General features: G+C 41.6%; 1 protein-coding gene across 5 annotated transcripts in view; it reads left to right on the top strand.

Annotated features, from left to right (window-relative positions):
* Window positions 1-23,323, top strand: part of GRIP1 (glutamate receptor interacting protein 1) — a 700,393-nt gene that overhangs the window by 628,134 nt on the left and 48,936 nt on the right. For all 5 annotated transcript variants that reach the window (XM_067697253.1, XM_067697254.1, XM_067697251.1 and 2 more), the window contains 5 exons: window positions 1,327-1,396; window positions 3,053-3,198; window positions 14,617-14,761; window positions 17,357-17,496; window positions 17,666-17,857. In XM_067697253.1, coding sequence (XP_067553354.1) covers window positions 1,327-1,396; window positions 3,053-3,198; window positions 14,617-14,761; window positions 17,357-17,496; window positions 17,666-17,857 — 693 coding nt within the window. The remainder of the gene's footprint in view (window positions 1-1,326; window positions 1,397-3,052; window positions 3,199-14,616; window positions 14,762-17,356; window positions 17,497-17,665; window positions 17,858-23,323) is intronic.

The raw sequence follows: 23,323 nt of genomic DNA, 5'->3' as shown, positions 1-23,323 counted from the left end.
GGATGTTTATATTTCTGTAGTGGAATTATATCAAATCACTGAGTGGAGGTTTAAATTATGAATTAATTGTAGTGAACAGAATGTTTTGCATTCTTTGCTAGAAGCTAAGAATAGTGATTGGATGAAGTCCCATTAACATTTACTGTGGACTAACTCGGTGGGTAAGGTATTGGTATATGTGTTTGCTTTTTCTTTCAATGATGTGTTGCGATATTAAACCATCTGTTCTTGTGCATAAACATTTTCCTGGGATTCAAATGGGATTATGGGATATGATATGGTTCTGTGATTATTATGGGGTGATCAGACTGTTTATAATAAAATCTTACATTAGGCGCCTTTTAATGATCCTTAAAAAGAAATCACTCCAGGCTTCAGGTTGGTAAAACGTCTCCTATTGGAGGCAAATTGTTGTTTATAAATGTTGGTATGTTCATTTTAATTATTGAACTCCTAAATTAAATGTAAACTTTCTAGGTCAAGATGATATTTTTGTACTTAAATATGGACTATAGTTCATTTTGAGGATTAAGTCTAAGTAGACTCATTGCTAATGGCTTTTCATTATTATTATTCCATTATCACCAAAGGGAAATATTCCTAAGAAAATTTATAAAGCCCAAAACTGACCCCTGTGCAGGATAATAGATTTATCTATAAACTCAATAAAAGTTACATGTACATGTTTAAATATGAATATATATAAGTATAAATAAATAGCATCAGTCAGATTTCTGAATATTTCAGAGCATTCTAGGTATGAATTTGTGAGCAAAATTTTAATATTTGCAGTCTATCTAGTAAAAGATATCCTTCTGGGGAAAAAAAAAACTTACATTAGTGATTCTCATCCACTTTCCCACCCAGTACACTTGAGTAATATGGCAGGATCCCATGAAGAGTGGTGTCTCCTCACTGGTAAGGAGTGAAAGAATGGGTAGGAGAAGGGATCACATGTAAGTACCACTAAGGGGAGCCCCTGATTGCTTTTAATACACTTCTCTGTTGGACTATTCACTCTTCACCTCCGTCTCTTGAGAATCACAGATTGAAATAGATTTAATCCAGATGGGCAGCTTTTCAATTGCTTTCTTCAATTGCAGATTTAAAATAACTTTGCTTTAGTTTTCAAGTTTATGAGTACTTTAACACAAACATTTTTATATCAAGAAGGGGTAATATGTGCATTTTTAAATTCATTTGCTGATTCTCTTTGCTTTGCATACAAACTGTACTTGCATTAATGGCTGCTATACAGTGAGACCTGTACAGTAGTGGGTGAATTGTGGATATAAAGATGTGACTATTGTATCTTCATTATTACAGCACCATCCAGTAGAAAACCAGGAGACCCCCTGGTCATATCAGATATCAAGAAAGGCAGTGTGGCACACAGGTAAGAAAGATGGATTTACTGATTCATCCCAAGGTATTTCTTAATTACAGCAGAAATGACCTCTTCCACACCCAAGACAACCTTGCTAATAGGTCATGGTATTCTCAATATTTTCCAGGCAATCACGATTAATCGATTATATTTTTGACATCCCTAATGTCAATGACTATGTAGAGCTCTCCCCCGGTGTCAGTTTATTTCTGCACCCAGTGCAGACAACAATCACATGAAAATGTTTTTTAGGGTCATTCATGAGTCCAACATAGCCTCTCCTTCACTGATCATCTTCCATCCTTCATTTTTCCCGCTAAAAAACTGAAAGTGGCCCCAATGATGAGAGTCACCCCACATGGAGATAATAGCTTAGGGGAGAGTTTTGCTAGATGCCAGGATGTCCTCCCTAGTCAAGCCAGGTCCTTGAGCCTTAAACAGTGTTTATGTATCCTATTTGGTTCATAGACCACAAAAATCAGGGAGCCTCAAACTTTCAATTTCACAGATCAAAAATATTTTTAAGTGATTAGGAATATTGATGTAAGACTGTTAACTTTCTTTTTATTTTCCAGTTAAGGACTTAAAAAATCCCATCTGTTATCACAGTCATTTCATTAAAGAAATATTTTAACACTCAAAAAGTAGGAAGGACATTGTATGAACTTAGGTATATAGGTATAGGCTCAGATACTGTGACAAGGAGACATAAACGGAGTGGATCCAACAAGACAGAAGTTTGTCTCTCATACAGCAGTTGGGAGGTAGACAGGCAACGCAGGGCTGGAGAAGCAGCTCTGCCGTCCTCTCCAGTTTCTCCAGTCATTGTGATTTTCCAGCCATAGAAGGGAGGTGGGGTGGTGCAGAAAGAGTCTGGGGTGTGTATCTTTAGGGGATGACCCAGAAGAAGGAAGGGAGAATGGATTCTGGGAAGCAATTAGCAATCTCGGTCACAGACAGAATGCATAAAGGATGGTTCTTACCAAAACATAACCTTCCTTACAGATATGTGTGCATATACATACAGAAGCACCTGCAAGCACATATACCTTCTCATTGTTTTTCTCATTTCATGATGGACCTTTAAAAACTTTCAAGACCTGAAGCAGTCCGTAACCAGTATTAGACTCTCAATGGCCACCTTCCAGATAGCATCCAATTCCCCTTTTCTCCCTACTGCAGCCATAGTGAGTTCCCCAGTGCAGGTGGAAAGAGCAGAGACACCAGGACTCAGACCTCCCCTAAGGCCATCCCACCTTGACTCACCTCACTCCCTGTATCCTCTCCTAGTATCTGGACTGCCAAGGACCAAAAGTGGTGCAACAATCTGGAGAAGCATAAGGACACCCGGGCTGTGGAAACCTGGGCCCATTACCCCCCTTCCTGGAAACCTTAGAATTCCTGAGTGACGCTTATATGGTTGTCCTGGTCTAATTGAAGAAAGCAGAAGAAAAATATTTTTTAATACTCTGCAATTTAATGTCACGGCAGCCATCCAAATTAAGACTGGAGAAAGGGGATTTGTCAATAAAATGCAGTTTTAAAAGTTGAAGAATCTTATTTCTTCTAAAGGCTACCATAATGCTGCTCTGTGCTAAATGCCTCTTAAATGGCCTGGTCAAGTGCTCATCATTAATCATGCATTTGCTATGCCTTTACTATCAGAACGGGAACCCTGGAACTTGGGGATAAATTACTTGCCATAGATAACATCAGGCTGGACAACTGTTCCATGGAAGATGCAGTTCAGATCCTTCAGCAGTGTGAAGACTTGGTGAAGCTGAAAATCCGCAAAGATGAAGATAATTCAGGTATTGATAACCTCCTTAGTGAAGACTGATTTCTCTAACTGCCCGTCTGTCACCAAAGATATTAGATCTTGGTGTTTTACATACAACAGCTGGCTAGTGACATGGCAGCAGTGTTTTTTGTAGTTAAGAGGATCTTTAAATTGGGCGTTGAGAGTGTAGTATGAATTTTAAATAATGGTGCTTTTAAATGGTATAATTAAGATATTTTCATTATATAAACATTATAGCTACATTAAAATAACTTTAAAGATGAAAACTTAATCATCACCTGATACCACCCTAATACAATAGAACTGGTCATTTTCTAGTTGATATTATGTTACGTAATTATAACCACAGTGCGTGTTCTCTTTTTTCCTTAGCTTTATAAACATGTTACCATTTTACAAACCCTTAATAGCTATCATTTGAATTTACTGCCCGTAATGTATTTACCATTCTTTTCTTCTTACTTAGATTGCTCCCAGTTGTTTTATTACTGTAGGTGGCACAATAACCGATATTTTTATGCGTGGATATCTTTATTCAACTTTTTTTCTTTTGAATTATTTCCTTAGGAAATATTCCTAAAAGTAGGGTGACTGAGTCAAAATAAAAAGGGAATTTTTATGATTTCGGATGAGTCTTGTACCATGTTGCTTTCTAAAAGGGCTGTATCCATTGTTAGTGCTTCCAGTTATGTGCGAAAACAGGAGAGCGGTGCCTCTCAAACTTGAGAAGGCCTCAGAATCACCGGAAGAGCTCAGTTAAAACACAGTTCCTGAGCGCTCACCCTAGGTGGGGCCTGAGACTGTCATTTCTAACAAACTTCATCATGATGCTGCTGTGGGCCAAGACCCAGCAATCTGAGTAGCCCCGCAGCAGACGCCCTTTTATCTGATTTTGATAAGAACCCAAGCTAACTGAAAAAAGTTCATGAATTGAAAGAGTCAACTAATGTGGGGATTTATAGAAAGTAACATATATCTATAACATAAACATTTAACTTAAAAATGTACCGATCTTATGGGTGAAGCCAACACTTTCTGCTGATTGTAGTTACAAGCCTTTTGACTTGTTTGCCTAAGTCATACCCATAATATACAGTTTATGATTTCCAGGTTTGGTTTTTGTGTGTTGTTTTGCTTTAATGCAGTGAGAATTTAAATAATTTAAAGCAATCTGAATGCTTACTCCATCTAGATTTTTATTTCCCCAATGTTTTCAAGTTTTTCCTCTGTGTAATTAACTGTTGATTTCTTGCCTAATAATCCCCCTTATTGAATCTTTCCAAAGCATTTGATTTTTTCATAGATCCAATATACTCATATTTCATAGGTTATGTAAGATTCATTAAATTACGTCGTTACAATAACAAGTACAACTGGCATAAGCAGGATTGGAAATAATCATAATTGACTCTAAACTTTTAAGCTTTTGACTCAATTGGTAGCAGGAACAGAGGTACACGGGGTACTGCAGAGGGAAACCTATTATTCTGGAACATTCAATGGCATTGGTCAGTATATTTTACAAAGAGGATGGAGAGTCACAATTAATCCAGTAAATTGGTTAAAGGGAGATTGATTAAGAGAGTTTCTACTGAATATAGTTTCATCCCAACCAATAATGAGCAGTTGTCAATGTCCTGGTATCTCCTGGAATCTAATCCTCTAGATCCAGAGTTCATGGTCATGTCAAGCCTTGTGTTTATGATTCCTATTCAAAGTCAAAACAAGTTGGTAGTTACATCCATCAGTACAGCTGGTAAAGATGATTATATCCGAGTATACTTTATAATGAACGTTTAAAAATATGCATAGATTTCTACTAGTTGTTTCCCAAGCAACTGATTTTCCACACCAACACTTGCATTTCTCTCCTAAAAAGCATGCATTTTTTGGGGGGGATTTATTTTAAAAGAAGCATAAAGCCTCCAGCGTCAGACGGGGTTCTGTCCTAGTAAAGAGGCAAAGCCCTGTGGAGAAACCCATTTTGCATGATTGGCCAAACTAAGCAGATCTCAGCTATCTTCCTTGCAGAGTGAAGAAGCCAAGCCAGAGATGAATATGTATGGTGCTCGTGGTTGGCGATGTTCCCAGTTCCAAAGCCAGGCTGTGCAGACACACTGGGGGGAGTTTCAGAAACAACAGCTGAGCGCTTGGAGAGCCAGATCTTACTTTCAGTTGCTTCTTTCCTTTGGCTCATTTTTCCCCTTTAGACCCTTCCCCCTACAATCCCTATGCCTAATACTATGGTAATGATCATGCTTGTTAGGGTTTTTTTTTTCTAATTTTAAGAGGTCCAGTTTTTAAAATCCTAAATCCTTCCATTGAAAACCATGCACCTCCCCAAAATAAGACTGTAAATATAGGTGCAAGAGACATATTTACCCAAACCAGATTTTCTCAAGTTGTCATATTAAAATATACACCCACTTAGACACATTTTTATAACAGACCATTATTTGAAAATTATCATCTGATCATCGATTTGGAAGAATTTGAGTGTTTCTGTATCCTCTTCCCCCATGAGAATATAAGTATAATTTGAGTAACTGAATCCTTTTTTATTCAGAGCGAAGCAAGGGGAGGGATTATTCAAAATGTAAAACCTGGATATAGACTAGTTCAAGGCCAACTATGTAGACATAAAGAGAACACACTTTTTTTTTTTTTTTTTTTTTTTTGCGGTACGCGAGCCTCTCACTGCTGTGGCCTCTCCCGCTGCGGAGCACAGACTCCGGACGCGCAGGCCCAGCGGCCATGGCTCATGGGCCCAGCCGCTCCGCGGCATGTGGGATCCTCCCGGACCAGGGCACGAACCCGTGTCCCCTGCATCGGCAGGCGGACTCTCAACCACTGCGCCACCAGGGAAGCCCAGAGCACACACTTTTAAATCCAGCTCTACCACATTTGAGCTGTGTCAGTTTGGGCAAGTTACTTAACCTGCCTGAGATTCAGTACCATTTTCAGTAATGTGCACAAAATAATACCCACCTCGGGGAGCTGTTGTAGCTTGTTGAGAGAGAGATTTCCTGGCACAATCAGTATTCAGTAACTGGGAACTATTTTTTTTATTATTGCATCCTGACATGCCTTTCCCCACATTAGTTCTGATCCTTGGTCAAGATATAAATGAGTGGAAAATAAGCATTACTCATGACAACAGTCACTGATTTTGGAAGTTTGATACCTTGCTTAATCTGAAATTAAGCTGGTGATTTAAATTGTTGCCATCCTTTGTCTCTGTATTTTAGAATGATAATACTCGGTATGTATGCGTCACTCCCTAAAATATTGCTTATACTAATATTGGACTTTCTGTACCAGTAGACTTCAGGAGTCTTCCAGTTCTTTCCTTAAGTGTCTGCTCCTCTCGATCCTTGGTTCTCTGATCAGTTACAGAAAGTTTATAACCATACTTGATATAACTTGGTTTCCTAAGCTAGTAATACTGGAATTGAGTTTAACAGACATTGCTTCAAAATGTAAGCCTGTCTTCCAGCTACAATAATTTTATTGCTCTGCCTTGTACTTTAAAGGAGATGGTAGAACTATTCTCAAACGTTGTTAAAGTCTTTGTTTTTCATTCAGTCACGCCATCAGCATTTATTTAGTGTCTGGAAGGTACTAGGGACTGCCAGTTCTTAGATTAAAAAGGACACACCATCTCTGCCCCTAAATCAGTCACCATGTTATAGGAGAAACAGAAGAAAATAATCAACAGTATTATGAATGTTCTAGGTGTGTGCACAAAACGTTAAGAGAACGGGAAGGCACCCATTTGAGACTGGGGAGCTCAAGGAAATGCTTCTGACAACCTTGGTCTTGGAAGTATTTGGGAGGTGTTGTTAAAATTAACCAGAGGAAAAGTATGAGCCAAAGGAAGTCAGAGAGAGCAGCACATCCTAGTAGCAGGTATAGCTGAAGCAAAAAGTTTGTGTAAGGACTCAGTAGTGGGTGAATAGATGGATACACTGAAGCCAGATCATTATGGTCCTTCTAACTATGTTAAAAAATTTGAACTTTACCCCAGAAGCCAATGAGGAGCCATTAAAAGACAAAAAGCAGGGGAACGAGGCCAGGGTATTTGGTCTGTGACCACTGGTTGCAGTCACTTACTGAAGTAATGAAGAGGCATTCAAGAGAGTCTGCATTAACTCTGTTTCTAGCGCTGGCTGGGGGAAGCAGTAAAATAAAATGACCAAGAACACTAGGCTGACTTCACAACTGACAAGCTGGGAAACTTCGGAAAATTAACTTCTCTGGGCACCAGTGCCCTCATCCGCAATGTCCATTGAATGCGTCCTGAACGCGGCAGTTTTAAGGATCAAAGGAGGCAATATATTGATATTTAAGCACTCAGCAACAATGAATGGCACCAAGTAACGCCCAGTGAATGCAGACTATCAACAGCCATTATTAGGATGCTTTTAAAATTAATTTTAGGGCTTCCCTGGTGGCGCAGTGGTTGAGAGTCCGCCTGCCGATGCAGGGGGCGCGGGTTCGTGCCCCGGTCCGGGAGGATCCCATGTGCCACGGAGCGGCTGGGCCCGTGAGCCATGGCCGCTGAGCCTGCGCGTCCGGAGCCTGTGCTCCGCGACAGGAGAGGCCACAGCAGTGAGAGGCCTGCGTACCACAAATAAATAAATAAATAAATAAAATTAATTTTAGCTTTATTTTACTATGGCCAAATCTTTTGGAACACCTGGGATTGTAGGAAAACCCCCACCCCCCATATTCAGTGGCCATTCTCTCTAGAGGAGCTTGTACATCTGTCATCTTTCGTTACCAGGGGAACATAAATCGGGTACAGCCAGTCGGTGCTTGTCTGGGTCCAAGCCTCTAGAACCATGGCTGTTACCTAATCCCCAGGCCCTCAGAGATGCAAGTAAGATCTATTGCTTGAAATAAGATCTTGACTGCATCTAGATCCAACGTAGCTGAAGAGGAGAGGGTTTGGAGATCTGAGAAAGAACCCTGAAGCAAAGGAGAGAATTTGGGGGAATTGTGGGAAGAAATACATGGAAGCTTCCAAGTCTGTCCCAAATAATTTCTAAGGGTCCGCTTTGTATCACTGCCTTTGTGCCAGTCAAATATACGGACGCTAATGGCCTCTCTCTTGATTTAGAGCCCCTCGCTTCTAATACGTAGCATGTTTGTAGAGACTAAAAATTCAGTATTTTCCCTTCACCGGCTCTGATCTGCGCTGAGAAACATTTCCAGGCGGCAACTTGTCCCATCGGAAGCAAATTACCTTTTCACAATTTCAAATAGAGTCTTATGCAAATACAGCCTTATTAGTACCAGTTAAATCATCTGCCCTTCAAAGAGTTGGGCTTTCATCTTTTTTTTTTTTTCACTTCATCCGTGTTAAGCCGGCTAAGTCATTTGCAGCAGCTTTTTCCCCTCAAATCTAGGTTGAAGTAGCAGAAGTCCCCCATCGAAGCAACCAGGAATGATCCTGGCTGTGCGAAGAACAGTGATAGGGGTTGTTTTGGCAAGAGGCTGGCTGCAAGAAGAAACTCCGATAGATTTTTTTTTTTTAAAGTACTCTTCCCTTTTTTCTGCTTTATCTCAAAGTAGTAATGATTTTCAAACCAAGTCAGCATCACAGTCACCCAGAGGGCTTGTTAAAACACTGGTGACTGGGCTCTTCCTCCAGAGTTTCAGATTCCTACGGGTCTGGGATAGAGCTGAGAATTGGTATTTCTAACAAGTTCTCAGATACTGCTAAAATTTCTCATCCCAGAACTACACTTGAAGAAACACTGTCACAAGGCAACCTAATTTGGAGACTTATAAATGATCACTTACATAAGGAAATTCAAATTCTACTCTTAAACACTCAGCAGCTCCTTGGAACATGACTTTGGTAAGGCCAGTAAGGTTGGCCTTACTGGCACAACAGTAAGGCAGTTGTAGAGAGTATTGTTCTAAATGGTTCATTTTCTCAGGTCTGTCCACCTCCAAGAAATGTAGCCATACTCTGTGAAATGAATTCCATCACTTTTAGTTGAAGTGAACTTTGATTGACCTGTACATTTATGCATTCCAAAGACCCTCTCCCAAATCCAAGCCTCCCAAATCCAAGCCTCCCAAATCCAAGCCTCCCAAATCCAGCTGCCATTATGGAGTCAAGCCAGATAGAGTTCATTTTGTTAAATAGGCGGCACTCAAGAAGCCTGAAAACGGGCTTCCCTGGTGGCACAGTGGTTGAGAGTCCGCCTGCCGATGCAGGGCATACGGGTTCGTGCCCCGGTCCGGGAAGATCCCACATGCCGCTGAGCGGCTGGGCCCATGAGCCATGGCTGCTGAGCCTGCGCGTCCGGAGCCTGTGCTCTGCAATGGGAGAGGCCACGACGGTGAGAGGCCTACGTACCGGGAAAAAAAAAAAAAAGCTTGAAAATAACATTGCAGATGAGTAATGCTGCAATTTTGCATCTGTTCCGTGATCCCATTAATTTCCTTAACTAGAGCTGAGCAGAACAAACAAATTGTCTGGCTCCTTTCACCTCTTTTGCTAATAGTGGTAAACCTTCTGTTGTGATATAGAAGCTGTTTGTAATATCATTAAGATCTGTTTAGGCTCACTTTGCAACTTCCTGGTGACCCTGCATTCTTCCTTCTCACAAAGTTTCTTTTCTGGTTCAACACTTCAGTTGCTCCTTTCTAAGCTGGACCAGCCTCAAGGAGACAGCGTCTTGGAGTGCTTCCACCTCCAAAATGGTCTGAGCGTAAATGACAGTTATCACCTTCCTCCCAAGCTGCAGGGCCTTACCGCTGCCAGTTGGGCCGACGCCCGAGAAGGCAGATGGATTTGGAAGTGCAGCCTGCAGCTAACTCAGGCAGCCCAGGCTTTATTCTCACTCTTTGAATGAGGCTGATTGGGTCTGCATCACCTTGGAGAAGGAATCTAGACCTTGGAGTAGCCGGAGGGGTGACTCACAAAGCTAGGACCCAGTGACTGCCTGCTAACAGGCACTTATCCTTTCGCTCATTTGTTTAGGCATTTACTGGAGTCTCCTTGGTGCCAGGCATAGTTCTAGGCTCTGGGCATGTGAATATAAAAAATCGTAATTTTCAAGGTGATCCTGTTCTAATTAAGGAGACACATAGAGCGAAAAGCATATAAACTAGACCATGCATTCCAGATGGGGGCAAAAATTGGTTCTCAGGTGTAAGGGAAAAGAACCTGAAAAAAATAGATACATATGTATGTGTAACTGAATCACTTGGCTGTACACCTGAAACTAACACAACATTGTAAATCAACTCCACTTCAATTTAAAAAAATAAAATTTGGTTCTCAGGGAGCAAAGAATCTTAGATATTACGTTACAATAGTTTGTGACCCTCCAAAGCTCAGCCCTACCCGACTGACTCTTATTCCCTTGTATTTAATTTCTCTCATTAGGGAGAATTTAAATTTAATTTTTCTCCTTGATGGGAGGAAAGGAGGCAATAATTTTTTTTTAAAGAAGTTGAGAAACACTAGAAAAATACACAGGAGCTGTAGGATCTCATTGGAAAGGTCTCTAGTCTCAGCTGAGGAGCCAGGAAGGCTTCCAGAGATATAAGACATCTGAGCCAAGTTTTAAAGGAAGAGTAGAGATTCTCCGGCGGAGGAAAGACGTCTGCTTCCAGGGAGTAACACGTGCAAGGTTAAAGATGTGAACAAAGTGTCTTTAAATGGACCACAGGTCGTTCAGTGGGGAGAGAATTAGATTGGATTGGGATGGGAAAGGATAGTGGAAGACAGAGGCTCCAGCCCTGTTCATGCCAAGGGGTTGCCCTTTATTCTTCAGAAATCTGGGACCTGATGGAAAGCTTCAAGGAAGAGAGTGACATGTTCAGATTTATGCTTTCAGAATATTCTGGGAAGAAAAGAGACGGAATTCAGTGTTGGCAAGACTGGTGAAAGTAGATGTGGGAGAGAGGGACAAAGTCTGGATCCGAAGTAGGAAAACAATTTAGGAAGACACCATTGCTGTGAACAACTGGGCAGAGCTGACATGGGGCCTCCTCAAGAGCACATGGCAGTAGGATGCTTTGGGAACCCTGCCTGGTGGGCAGATGGGTCATGGGGTCTGGACAAGACAGTGTACAGGCAGCCGTCGTCAGCTAAGAGAGTACGGAAGCCAAACTAATTAAATGTGTCTTTACTCAAGGCATCCACATAGGGTTTTCTAAGGGAATTAATATTTTTTCTTTTTAAAAAATTACTATGAAAATATATTTAAAAATAGAGAAAGATGGTGTAATGAACCAGCCCACATCACCTAGCATCAACAGTTAGCAACTTAGAATCAGTCTTGCTTCAGATCTACTCCCACCCTAATTTCCGCACCCCACCCACACACTGAATTATTCTGAAGAAATTCCAGACATCATATCATTGCATCTTGCAAATATTATTAATGTATCCCTAAACAATACTCTTATAAAAGACTTCTAAAATACATAACTAAATATCATCACAATTTTAAATATTAGCAATAATTCTTTTTTAAAATTTATTTACTTATTTATTTGTTTGTTTGTTTATTTATTTTTGGCCGCATTGGGTCTTTGTTGCCGCACGTGGGCTTTCTCTAGTTGCGGCGAGCCGGGGCTACTCCTCGCTGCAGTGCACAGGCTTCTCATTGCGGTGGCTTCTCTTGTTGCGGAGCATGGGCTCTAGGTGCGTGGGCTTCAGTAGTTGTGGCTCTCGGACTCTAGAGCACAGGCTCAGTAGTTGTGGCGCACAGGCTTAGTTGCTCTGCGGCATGTGGGATCTTCCTGGACCAGGGGTCAAATCCGTGTCCCCAGCATTGGCAGGCAGATTCTTAACTGTGCCACCAGGGAAGCCCCAAAATATTAGCAATAATTCTTAATCTCCTCAAATATGTACTCAATGTTCCCATCTCCCTGGTTTTCATATACATGGGTAGACAGGTTTTTAAAACACAGTTGGTTTGAATTAGGATCCAAAAAGAAGTATTCATTGCTTTTGGTTGTAACGTCTCTTAAATTTACCCATTCTCATTTTTGTTTCCAAGTTTTTTATTTGTTGAAGGAATCAGAAATCAACTACATTTTTGTCATAATCTAAATATAGCATCACTTCTTCATTAATATACAGCCATTTTCTTGGTTTGCATCGCACCACTATTTAAACTCATTGAGTCCCTAACAATTGCCTTTTGTTATTGGGACGCCTCAGCTGCCTAATTTAAAATGTTCCTACATAAAGTGGCCTGAAACCATCCTAAACCAGTGTACTCCATTCTGGTGTTATTTTGTCATCTTAGGTGCAAGTTGCAAAACTGTCCAGAAATAACACAGGGCACTCACTCTGGGTTACCTGAAGGATGAGCTAGCTGGAACCAATTTCTCCCCCTTCTCCTGGTGAATGGGACTGCACCCCAGCTCACCTTCCTATGGGCCAGTGGTTGTTTTCATCTAGACTAAAGTTTCCACTGAAGCTTCCCACAGGTTCCTGGGTTCTGGGCAGCTGGGTTCCATGTACTTGGTAACTGCCATTTCCCACAACTCCCATAAAGAGCTGATGGCCACATCCAGAATGCTTGGTGCCCATTGACAAGGCAGTGCTCACACTTAGGGCAACAAAAGGGCAGGGTCTTCCCACTGGCGCACACACCCACGCTGAATGGCCAGTAGAGTGCCCAGCGGTAACTAACACTTAACTATATCAAGGTTTACTAATCAAATGACTCACCTAGAATTTTATGCAGACTATAGTTGGTGGCACAGACTGCAAACTACATGTCATCTGTCCTGTAATACCCTATTCATTTATGTCAACGCCAGTTCTGACAGGTGATGGTCTATCACAGTGTAGAAAAAGTTTTGACTGTCCCTCCATTTTTGGTTACTCTGCATCCTGGCGCTTCTCTCAGCAGCTGCTTGGCAGCCCGTCACCAGCCTGTTGACCACAACTAAAGTAGAACCCTGGAAGAAGTGTGTAAACCATGAAACAGAGCCGTCGAAGCCTTGATGTGGAGGATTCTCAGCTGCCAGTATAAATTTGAGTCTAATGTTGAAGATGTTCATACCCTAGGATGTTGATTTAAGCATTCCAGTGTGTGGTAGATGGTCTTTATTCTCTATGTACGGAGCTGCTTCTTCCTCCACTGAGGGAGTGGAGGCAATGGGTACGTCCCAGAGCTCGCAATCTGTGGCCAGAAGTGAAGTAAGTGCTGGCAGGAAAGGACACATCGCTTCCTACATTTCTCTATAGACATTTCATTTTACATTCATTATAATTCTTCACCGCACACACAGATCATTGAATTGTTAATTCAAGCTTTTCTATTCCTCCTTAGTTTAGGGTCTCATATCATAAATGAACAGCTGCTCATTGCAGAAATGTGACTCTATTAATGCTTCTCCGGGATACAGCCTGACTATAAAAACTGACTGTTTTGTTCAAGTATCTACTGGACCATTTCATTGTATCCTTAGGTACAGCAATGAACAACTCCTTAACCACTCACAGCTCCCAGGCCCAAGGAATAAAGCAAGAAATGCTCAAGAACTTTTAGCATGTCATAAGCAAATAAAACCCTTTGAATTCTGAGACTGCATATTTGCAACTTTGATGCAGTCAAAATACCCAGCCATGCGAAAGGTGTCCCATGACATCTTTCAAGCCAATGCTTTAGGCAGACCACACTCACAAATGTTTTCCTTCATAGGAACATTAAATGGGGAAACTTAGCTCACGAGAGTGTGGCAACCTGGCATGTGCTACTGAAATGTAACTTACGTGGCTCCTAGTCTCAAGAACAGCGGACAGATAATCATTCAAACGTCTGTTTTACTATCTGTGTATTTGTGAATAAGATTCACAGATTTTGTGAATAAGATTCACATTTTAAGACACAGAGGAACAATAGGTAAAGATTCCAGATTTCCAAGCCCCACTTAACCACGCATATGTTAAAGTTTGCTCCAACCGTGAGTTAAATCAACTTTTCTATATTGAGAGTTAGCTTGCCTGTAAAGCCTGAAAATAGGAATTGCGGAGCCCAGTCTCTGTTTACTGCGTGACTCTCTCCACCCATATCGCCTCCTCAGCGGTGTGTTCAGTCCACGGATATTCGTGGCACACTCACAAAATGCTGGGCAAGCGCTGTGCTAGGCAGGGACATTGTCTAAAGGGCCCGCAGTGCCGGCTGGGAAGCTCGCTCACAGATTTAAAACATAAGTCATCAGGCAGAGAACCCCTTCCCTGACACTGGTAACAACTACATCCCTGTATTAGAATGGTATATCCTACTGAGGAAATGCTACTTCCCCAAATAATTATTTTCTGAGACACAGTGCTTTGATGATGATGTTTTGAATTTCTTGTTTTATGTGTGAATATATGTGTCTTTTTACTCTGCTTCTTCCGAAGAAACCAATTACGACTCGTTGGCATTTATTGCAGATGAGCAAGAAAGTTCCGGAGCAATTATTTACACCGTGGAGCTGAAGCGCTACGGGGGGCCCCTTGGCATCACGATTTCAGGAACTGAAGAGCCTTTTGATCCTATTATCATTTCAAGCCTCACCAAAGGAGGGTTAGCTGAAAGGTAACATTCGAAGCAACTTCTACAATCACCTGTCTGAAATGGGTTTCCTCCCTCACAGCCACATAAAAACATGCTCCCCTCTCCTGCTTGGTTATCTGTTGACTTTTTCAACTCTGCACAAAGGATTGATTTTAGAGCTTGAGAACTCTCAGGCAGAGCTCTGACTTGATCTTGAGGGGCATGTTATAGGCAGTTAAAAGTGTCCCGGGCTTAGCATTGATATTAGTCTCCAGAAATGTGTAAACCGACCACAATTGACTAGAGGTAAATTTATATGGTGTCCATGTTGAGAAGAGGAGACTAAAAGTTCAAGGAGGTTAAAAGGCTTGTCCAATTCAATTCATCAAACATTTCCTGAGCCTCTGTTACCTGACAGGTACCGGGCTTAGCGGCTGAGAGGGTGACAGAAGCTTCGTCTTCAAAGATTTCAGGAAACAGTGCAGTGACTTAATAACATCTTGAAATTTGGAATGCCCATTTGTTCCTTCGGCAATCTGTCTCCATTGGCATGCACCCCACCCCCAGTTTACTGTATTTCTTTCCAAGACACGTTGTAGGACATATTCCAAACCCCATAACCTGATCTGTCCTCCAGTAACCTAGCTCAGGAGTGCACACACACTGTTCATGCTGACACTTGAAGACACTGGTTTGTAAAACAGAGATATAGCATCACAGAATTTTGGAGCTGCAAATACCTTAGAAATCAGCTCATCCAACATCCTCATCTGTCAGGTGAGGGCACCGAGGCAGCTCAAAAAAGGCTGCCCTGTTGGAGTTTCGTATTCTGATATTAACAGAGACACCTGTGATACGGTATGCTTCAGGTGTCCCCCTGTCCTAGGTTTCTCTGTTAGACAATGAGGAAAAGGATAATATTGACCTGATTCAGCAACCTCCTGGTCAAGTGTTCTATGGCTTACAGCATGGCTCTTTCATAAACTGGAGACTGTTGGTTTTTTTGGCCGTGCCGTCACACAGTTGTGGGATCTTAGTTCCCCGACCAGGGATTGAACCCAGGCCACGTTAGTGAAAGCACCGAGTCCTAACCACTGGACCTCCAGGGCACTCCCTGGAGACTCTTTATGGAAGAATGAATTGATCTCTCTCTTTTTTTTTTTTTTAAAGGAAAAAAAATTCCTTGAGAGTAGATGCATCGGTAGACTTGTTAGGCAGCCCCTCATAATCTGTGTGACCCAGTTTCACCTCCGTGGCCCCACTTGCTGCTGCCCAGCACCGCTGCCCACCGACCCCAAAGCAACCTGGGGTCGGACCACTCAGTCACAAGCAGGCTGTGAGCTGGGCTTCCTTCACTCAGGATATTTCAAGTGAGCCAGCACCCCAGAGGCTAGCATATGGGATTCCCACTCTACATCCTTCAACCCAGGTGGAGAGATCTGAGTGTTTAAACCTTTCCTGAGTTTGACTGCTGTGAGTCTGCTCCTCCCCCATCCTGTGCTTTCAAACAAAGATAGATATGGTGCACATCAGAATCGTAAATTCCAGTCTGCTGGTTCAGAATCGGGTGAGAATGGGACGAGAAGGGAAAAGATCAAAGGTTTATCTATTGCTCAATAAATTAATTTTCTTTTTCCACATTTCAAGCAGGATGTTAAGCCCTTTTACGTGTGTTTTCCTATTTAGCCCTCAGAGCTTCCCTGTGAGATGACTATCCCCATTCTAGTGATGAGGAAACTGACACCTAGAGAGGTGAAAATAAGGTACCCAGGTCACACAGCTGGTAGGTGGCAGAGTTGGATTCAAATTGATTCCTGGGACTTCCCTGGCGGTCCAGTAGTTAGGACTCCACGCTTCCACTGCAGGCGACACAGGCTCGATCCCTGGTCGGGGAACTGAGCTCCTGCAAGTCGCGCAGTGCGGCAAAAAAAAAAAACCAAAAAACGAAACTGATTCCTGAGTTCAGCCTTTTTCAATTCTTGGAATCACCACTGGGGGGTGGCGGGGGGCCTGCCACACCAGGGTCTTGTGTCTAAACCTTGCTTCTGGTAAGCTGGGATGCTGACTGTGTTCAACACTTCTAAGTCTGTAGAAAGGACTGCTCCATGCTAAACATCACTACAGTGATTGTCCCACTTTGCTCGTTTCCTTGGGATTTTTAAGAGGGTCATCAAATGACTCAGCTTTCCTGGAATTTAAACAACCCACAAGTCCATTTTAAATACTAATTAAAACATTTTTTCTGATTTTATTTGAAACTAAAAAGTAATTCACAACAGACGCAGTTATCTTGTAACATTGCTCAGGAGAAGGCAAGGAGTGACTTCTAGAGACCCTTACCAACTCTTTTTTTTTTTGCGGTACGCGAGCCTCTCACTGCTGTGGCCTCTCCCGTTGCGGAGCACAGGCTCAGCGGCCATGGCTCATGGGCCCAGCCACTCTGCGGCGTGTGGGATCTTCCTGGACCAGGGCACGAACCCGTGTCCCCTGCATTGGCAGGCAGACTCTCAACCACTGCGCCACCAGGGAAGCCCTCAAGTCTTTATTATTATGAATAAATAAAGTATATCAGGGAATTTCTATTCAGTAGCATTCAGGGATTATTTCTACCTTTCCTATAATTATTTGGTGTTTCAGAACTGGCGCGATCCACATAGGAGACCGAATCCTAGCCATCAATAGCAGCAGCTTGAAAGGGAAGCCTCTGAGTGAAGCCATCCATTTGTTACAGATGGCAGGAGAGACTGTCACCTTGAAAATTAAGAAGCAGACAGATGGTGAGTGGGTTGAAAGCCACAATTAAGGATTTGCAGTGCATTTCCTTCCCTTAAAGAATGTGCAAATGTCTACGTGTTTGTTTCTCGGGAAATACACAGCCAGGGAGTGTTGGCATATCTTTGTATTTAAATTTTCTGTAGTACTTAAGCTCCTTTTCTGTCTTTAAAGCCCAGTCAGCATCAAGTCCCAAGAAGTTCCCCATTGCCAGCCACCTGAGTGACCTGGGAGATGTGGAGGACCCGTCTCCAGCACAGAAGCCAGGCAAACTCACCGATACGTACCCCTCCACTGTGCCCAGCGTGGACAGTGCCGTGGACTCGTGGGATGGTTCAGGAATAGAAGGCAGCTACGGGAATCAAGGTATGTCCTAGCCGTGGGGTACAGGAAATTTGTCATTGGTGAAACTCAGGTTTCTCAAAGATCCACCTTCTGCTCCGTGAAAAGAGTATCTTTATTTCACTTGTGTCTGCATCAGTGTAACCATAGTGAACACATTGAATATGGTGGGCTTTCATCTCCTCCTCCTTAATGCTAATAAGTTGTGAACATCTATCCAACACTAGCAGGCCCCCGTTAGACCTACTGCCGTCCAAGTGTTGGATCCAGAGCTTGTCCTTCGAGCACAGTTTAATATGAGGCAAACCACACAATAAATTGGGTCACTGAAGACCGGCCCCATTGTCTTACTTTTTTAGCAGGCTTTCCACAAAGATGGAATGAGGGACAGGGGATGTGCAAAGAGATGAGCCCAAAGATTTGTGACCCCATTTATTCCTGCCTCTTCCCGACTTTTCATGGAAACGTGTAGGGGTTTCCCCCAATGTGCATCATTAGAGAGTTGTAATCATAGTATATTAAAGTGTATTGTAGTTCTTTCTTCACAAACATCATCTTCATGGGACGAAGTATAACCTATATGAAAAGGTAAACCTCACTAACACAATATAAACACACAAAAAGTATTAGACTGAAGACAGAGTATAAACTAAATGCTTCTTTTAAAAATATGTTTCCTTCTTAACGATACTTAGCATCGTTAAGATGAAGTGTGTCAAAAATTCTCTCTGTTTCTCCTTATCTGAGCCCTTACCTTCTCTCTAACACCCTGTATAAATTCCAGCCTCCGAATCCCTTTTCTGCTGTTGGTTTAAGTCAGAGAATAAAATACATAAACAGTTTGGAGAACATGTGTTTGGGCGGGAGGGTTGCTTTGTAATAACTTAGGTAACCACTTTTGAGGAGGGTCTGTATCCAGTTTGCCCTCTTCCTGGTTCTAGTTTTTTTCTCTCAGCTGCCTCTGCCTATGTCACTTCCTGTTAAATCCCAAGAAGGACGGACAAAAATGAAAAGAAATGATATTTCAAAGTTATCAAGTCATTACCTGTTAGAGATGGTATTGGAGTTTGGTGGAGAAAATACTTTAGTTTTCTTTTTGTTGTTTTGTTTTTTAAAAAAACAAGAAAATTTTATTTAATTTTTAAAGAAAATTCGATTTTACTGGTTTATTCTTATTCAAGACACTATATATTTTAACAGCTTTTTTGAGATATAATTTACATAACATAAAGTTCACTGTTTTAAATGCACAATTCAGTGTTTTCTTAGTATATGTACAGAGTTGCGCAACCATTACCATAATCTATTATAGAACATTTAGTGACCCCAAAAAGAAACACCATACACATTAGCACACACCCACCCTCTCCACCTAAACCCTAGGTAACCACTAATCTACTTTCTGTCTCTATAGATTTGCCTATTCTGGACATTTCATAGAAGTGGAATCGTATAATATGTGGCCTTTTGTGACTGGCTTCTTTCACTTAGCATAATATTTTTAAGTTCATCCATGTTGCAGCATGTATCAGTACTTCATTTATTTTTATGGCTCAGTAATATTCCTTTGTATGAATAAACAGGTGGAGAAAATATTTTGAACACCCAAAAGAGGATTGGGACTTTCAATTTACCCGGCAAGTAATTTTTTCAAGTATAAATACCTTGTGACAAGTTAGCTATGCCACCAAATAACAGCTATTTTCATTGCCAGGGAGTTGATAAACTCCCAGAGGACACTCTGGATAAAGGACCCAAGTCAAATTCTATGAGCGTAGACTGAGGTTTATTTCTTCGTGTGTTTGTTTATTGTTTATTTACTAATGTGGGAACTTTTTTGTTACACAGATTTTGGTGAGCTATTGATTATAATGAGTTCTGCCCCTAAGTGATATGTGAGAACTCAGCTTCTCTATCCTCTTACACAGTAAGATCAGGCCCATGATTAGCACACTGAATATAAGGCCTATCCCTCGTTTATAAAAGATGAAGAAACATTTATTATTTATGAAGGATTTGGAAAATTTGAAATCCTAGACAGGGAATAGTAGTCATAATTATTGGTATGATAAATTTGGCATTTATAAATTAAAAATCATTATGAGTTTGAAGAGAGATTAGAGAGATATAGAGAAAATGGCAACTGGGATAGAACTGACATCCTCCAAGGTGATGAAAAATTGGTAATAATACCTTGTATTTGTAAAACTAGAGTTTACAAAGCACTTTTACGTAACTCATCTCAAGTGATTCCCATAAGGAACACGGAAGCTGAAATCACAGGATTTCGGTATTAGGAGAGAATTTGAAGTCAGCTAGTCTGGCGTCCAGTGCAGCCCTTGATGTCCTGTCCAGCCTGGCTGCCCGCCGTCGTGCTGCACGGCCTAGAGCGCCCAGAGTGACAAGTTGCTGCCTAACTGCTAAGGCAGCTCTCCCCGCTCCCTGTACTTAGTTCTGACGGCTCAGAGTTCTCCCTTGTATTGAGCTGAGATCTGTCAGCCTGTAGCTTCTGCCTATTCTAGTTCTACCCTCAAGGTCATTCCGAAGTAAAGCCTCCTCGACACTTGACAACCCTTCAGCTGCTCAAAGACAGCTCTCATGCCTCTCTTGAGTCTTTCCTTCTCTAAGCAAAGTAGCCCCAGTTCCTTTCACTGTTCCTCACATAACTTACCTTTGAGTGTTTTTGTCATCCTGGGGGCCTCTCTTCTGAATACGTTCAAGTTTAACTCTATACAAGTGTAGCACTCAGAAAGGAAAGTCATACTATAGTATGGCAGCCCGGAGCAACTCAAGCCTGCCACCTTCATCATTGGAAATTGTAGAACCCATCAGTGCAGGCTACCTCACCATAAGAATTTTGGTGGGGAAAAAAAGAAAGAATTTTGGTGGGCACGTCCTAGTCACTCATTGTGATCTTATTGTTTACCAAGATCTCAAAGTCTGTCTTTTTCCCCTTTACTTGTGATATTGGGTTAAACCAGATCTCTCCAGATAGTGCTTGTGAAGTTGACTTTTTTTTTTATAAATTTATTTAATTTTATTTATTTATTTTTGGCTGTGTTGGGTCTTCGTTGCTGCATGCAGGCTTTCTGTAGTTGCAGCGAGCAGGGGCTACTCTTCATTGCGGTGCACGGGCTTCTCATTGCGATGGCTTCTCTTGTTGCGGAGCACGGGCTCTAGAGGCGTGTGGGCTTCAGTAGTTGTGGCTCGCGGGCTCTAGAGCGCAGGCTCAGTAGTTGTGGCGCACAGGCTTAGTTGCTCGGTGGCATGTGGGATCTTCCCGGACCAGCACTCGAACCCATGTCCCCTGCATTGGCAGGTGGATTCTTACCCACTGCGCCACCAGGGAAGCCCATGAAGTTGCCTTTTTAAAGGAAGGCCTAGAACCGTACCTTTTTTCCCCTGTGATGTATCATGTTGTGAGATGTAGATTATCTTTCCGCCTTGTCTGCATAGTCTCTCAGCACACTCTCTCTACCATATCTCAAGAAGACTTTTACCTTTAAATCTATAATAGTTGCTCCATTCCCAGTAGGATGTTGTACCTCCGTCATGCGCATCTTCCTCCTTGGGCTAGGAATTCATGTCTCTGCAGCCATGTTCCTTATTGTTCTCTGCTTCTAGTCCAAAATGTCAAGCTTGCCCCATTCATTCATTAAGTAAATATGTAATGACTGGCACAATAAAAGCCAATATATGATGGGTATACAATGTTGGACAAAAGAGGTATGGTCCTTATTCTTGTGGAGGAGGTTACCCAGCTGAAGGGCCAGACAATTAACAAGTACCAACAGAGTGAATTTTTACTTAGTTAATGAAAAGGGAAAAAGGATGGAGTAATCAAAGCTGGTGGAGAAAGAAGGACTGTGTTTCAAGAAGTCTTACAGTGGGATGACTCTCAGTTCTCTTGATGCACACCTTTTATAGTCTGCTTCTGGGCCAGCTTCTTCCACTCCCCATTCTCTTGACTCTTATACTATTCATGCCTCTCTGCCTTATCAAGAGCTTATGCTTTTGGCCCCCTTGTCTTATTTATTCCTCCTTCAGACTCTCAGAAAACCCTGTGATTGCTTTCCTTAGAGTTTGCAAAGGTCAATCAGTACAAGAGGAGACTGACAAATTGATGGTACCTGGACTGTCATACTCGTGGACGGTGAGGCTCTTGTGACGTCTATAACTCTTGACTCTTAAGTCAGGCAGTCTGATCCTGTCATGTGTATTCTTTAGATAGTTCTCTCTTTTGCGTTTATTTTTTCTACTTTATTGAGGTGTAACTGACAAAATTATGTGTAGTTAAAATATACAATGTAATAAGATTTGGTATACATATATATTGTGAAATGATTACCACCAAGTTGATTACCACATCTCTCACCTCGCATAGTTACCATTTATGTGTGTGTGTGTTTGGTGAGAAGGCTTAATGTCTCCTTTCTTAGCATCAGGTATACAATACAGTACTGGTAACTATCATCACCAGGCTGTGCATTACATCCCCAGAACTTATTCATCTTATAAATGAAAGTTTGCACCCTTAGACCCACATCTCTCACCTCCTGCTCCCCAGCCCCTGGCAACCACATACTACTCTCTGTTTCTATGAGTCTGACTTTATTTTTAGGTTCCACAGATAAGTGAGCTCACATAGCATTTGCCTTTTTCTCTCTGGCTTATTTTAGCATTATGTCCTCCAGGTTCATCCATGTTGTTGCAAATGACAGGATTTCCTTCATTTTTATGGCTAAAGCATTTCCCTTGTATATATACATATATCCCACACTTCATACATTCATCCATTGGCAGACACTTAGGTTGTTTCCATATCTTGGCTATCGGGAATAATGATCCAGTGACATAGGAGTAAAGCCATCTCTTCAATACAGATTTTATTTCCTTCGGATCCTTTTTGAGGTCATTATGATCATTGGTATTCTCTCAGAAAAAAGAAAACAACTCCATTTCATCCAGGTTTTCAAATATATTTGCATATAATTATATAATCGCTTATTTGATTCTTGTAATTTTCTTGGTTTCTATAATTATATCCCAAGTATGGTTCTATATTTAATGTATTTGCCCTTTTTTTTTAATAAAGAACCGACTCTTGCATTTATTTAATTCCATTCTGATTTTTTTAAATAAATTTTTGCTTTTAATTTGATTAACTTTGTTCTTCTTAGATTTTGTTCTGTTTATGACTTGAATGCATAATTCATTTATTTCCATTCTTCCTTATAGTTTTCATAAAAGGTGATGGTGATTGATCAAAAAGACACCAACATGTACAGAGTCCAGCTTTCCTTGAACGTAGTTAGGTAACACAACATAGTACGTACAAAGAGTAGCACAGAGCAGGAGACTCAGCAGGACTTTCTCCATTGGGGGAGGGTTATTTTTCTCTTCCATTTCTTTTCTGATCTCTACAAGCTCATGTTTCGTCTCCTTCTTTGATTTTGCCTTGCCCAATTTTCCTTGAGCTCTCATATCTCT

The sequence above is a fragment of the Pseudorca crassidens genome, chromosome 11 (assembly GCF_039906515.1).
Source record: "Pseudorca crassidens isolate mPseCra1 chromosome 11, mPseCra1.hap1, whole genome shotgun sequence".
Lineage (NCBI taxonomy): Eukaryota > Metazoa > Chordata > Mammalia > Artiodactyla > Delphinidae > Pseudorca > Pseudorca crassidens.
The sequence above is the reverse complement of the archived record's forward strand: the minus strand, read 5'-3'. Positions and strand labels throughout refer to the sequence as shown.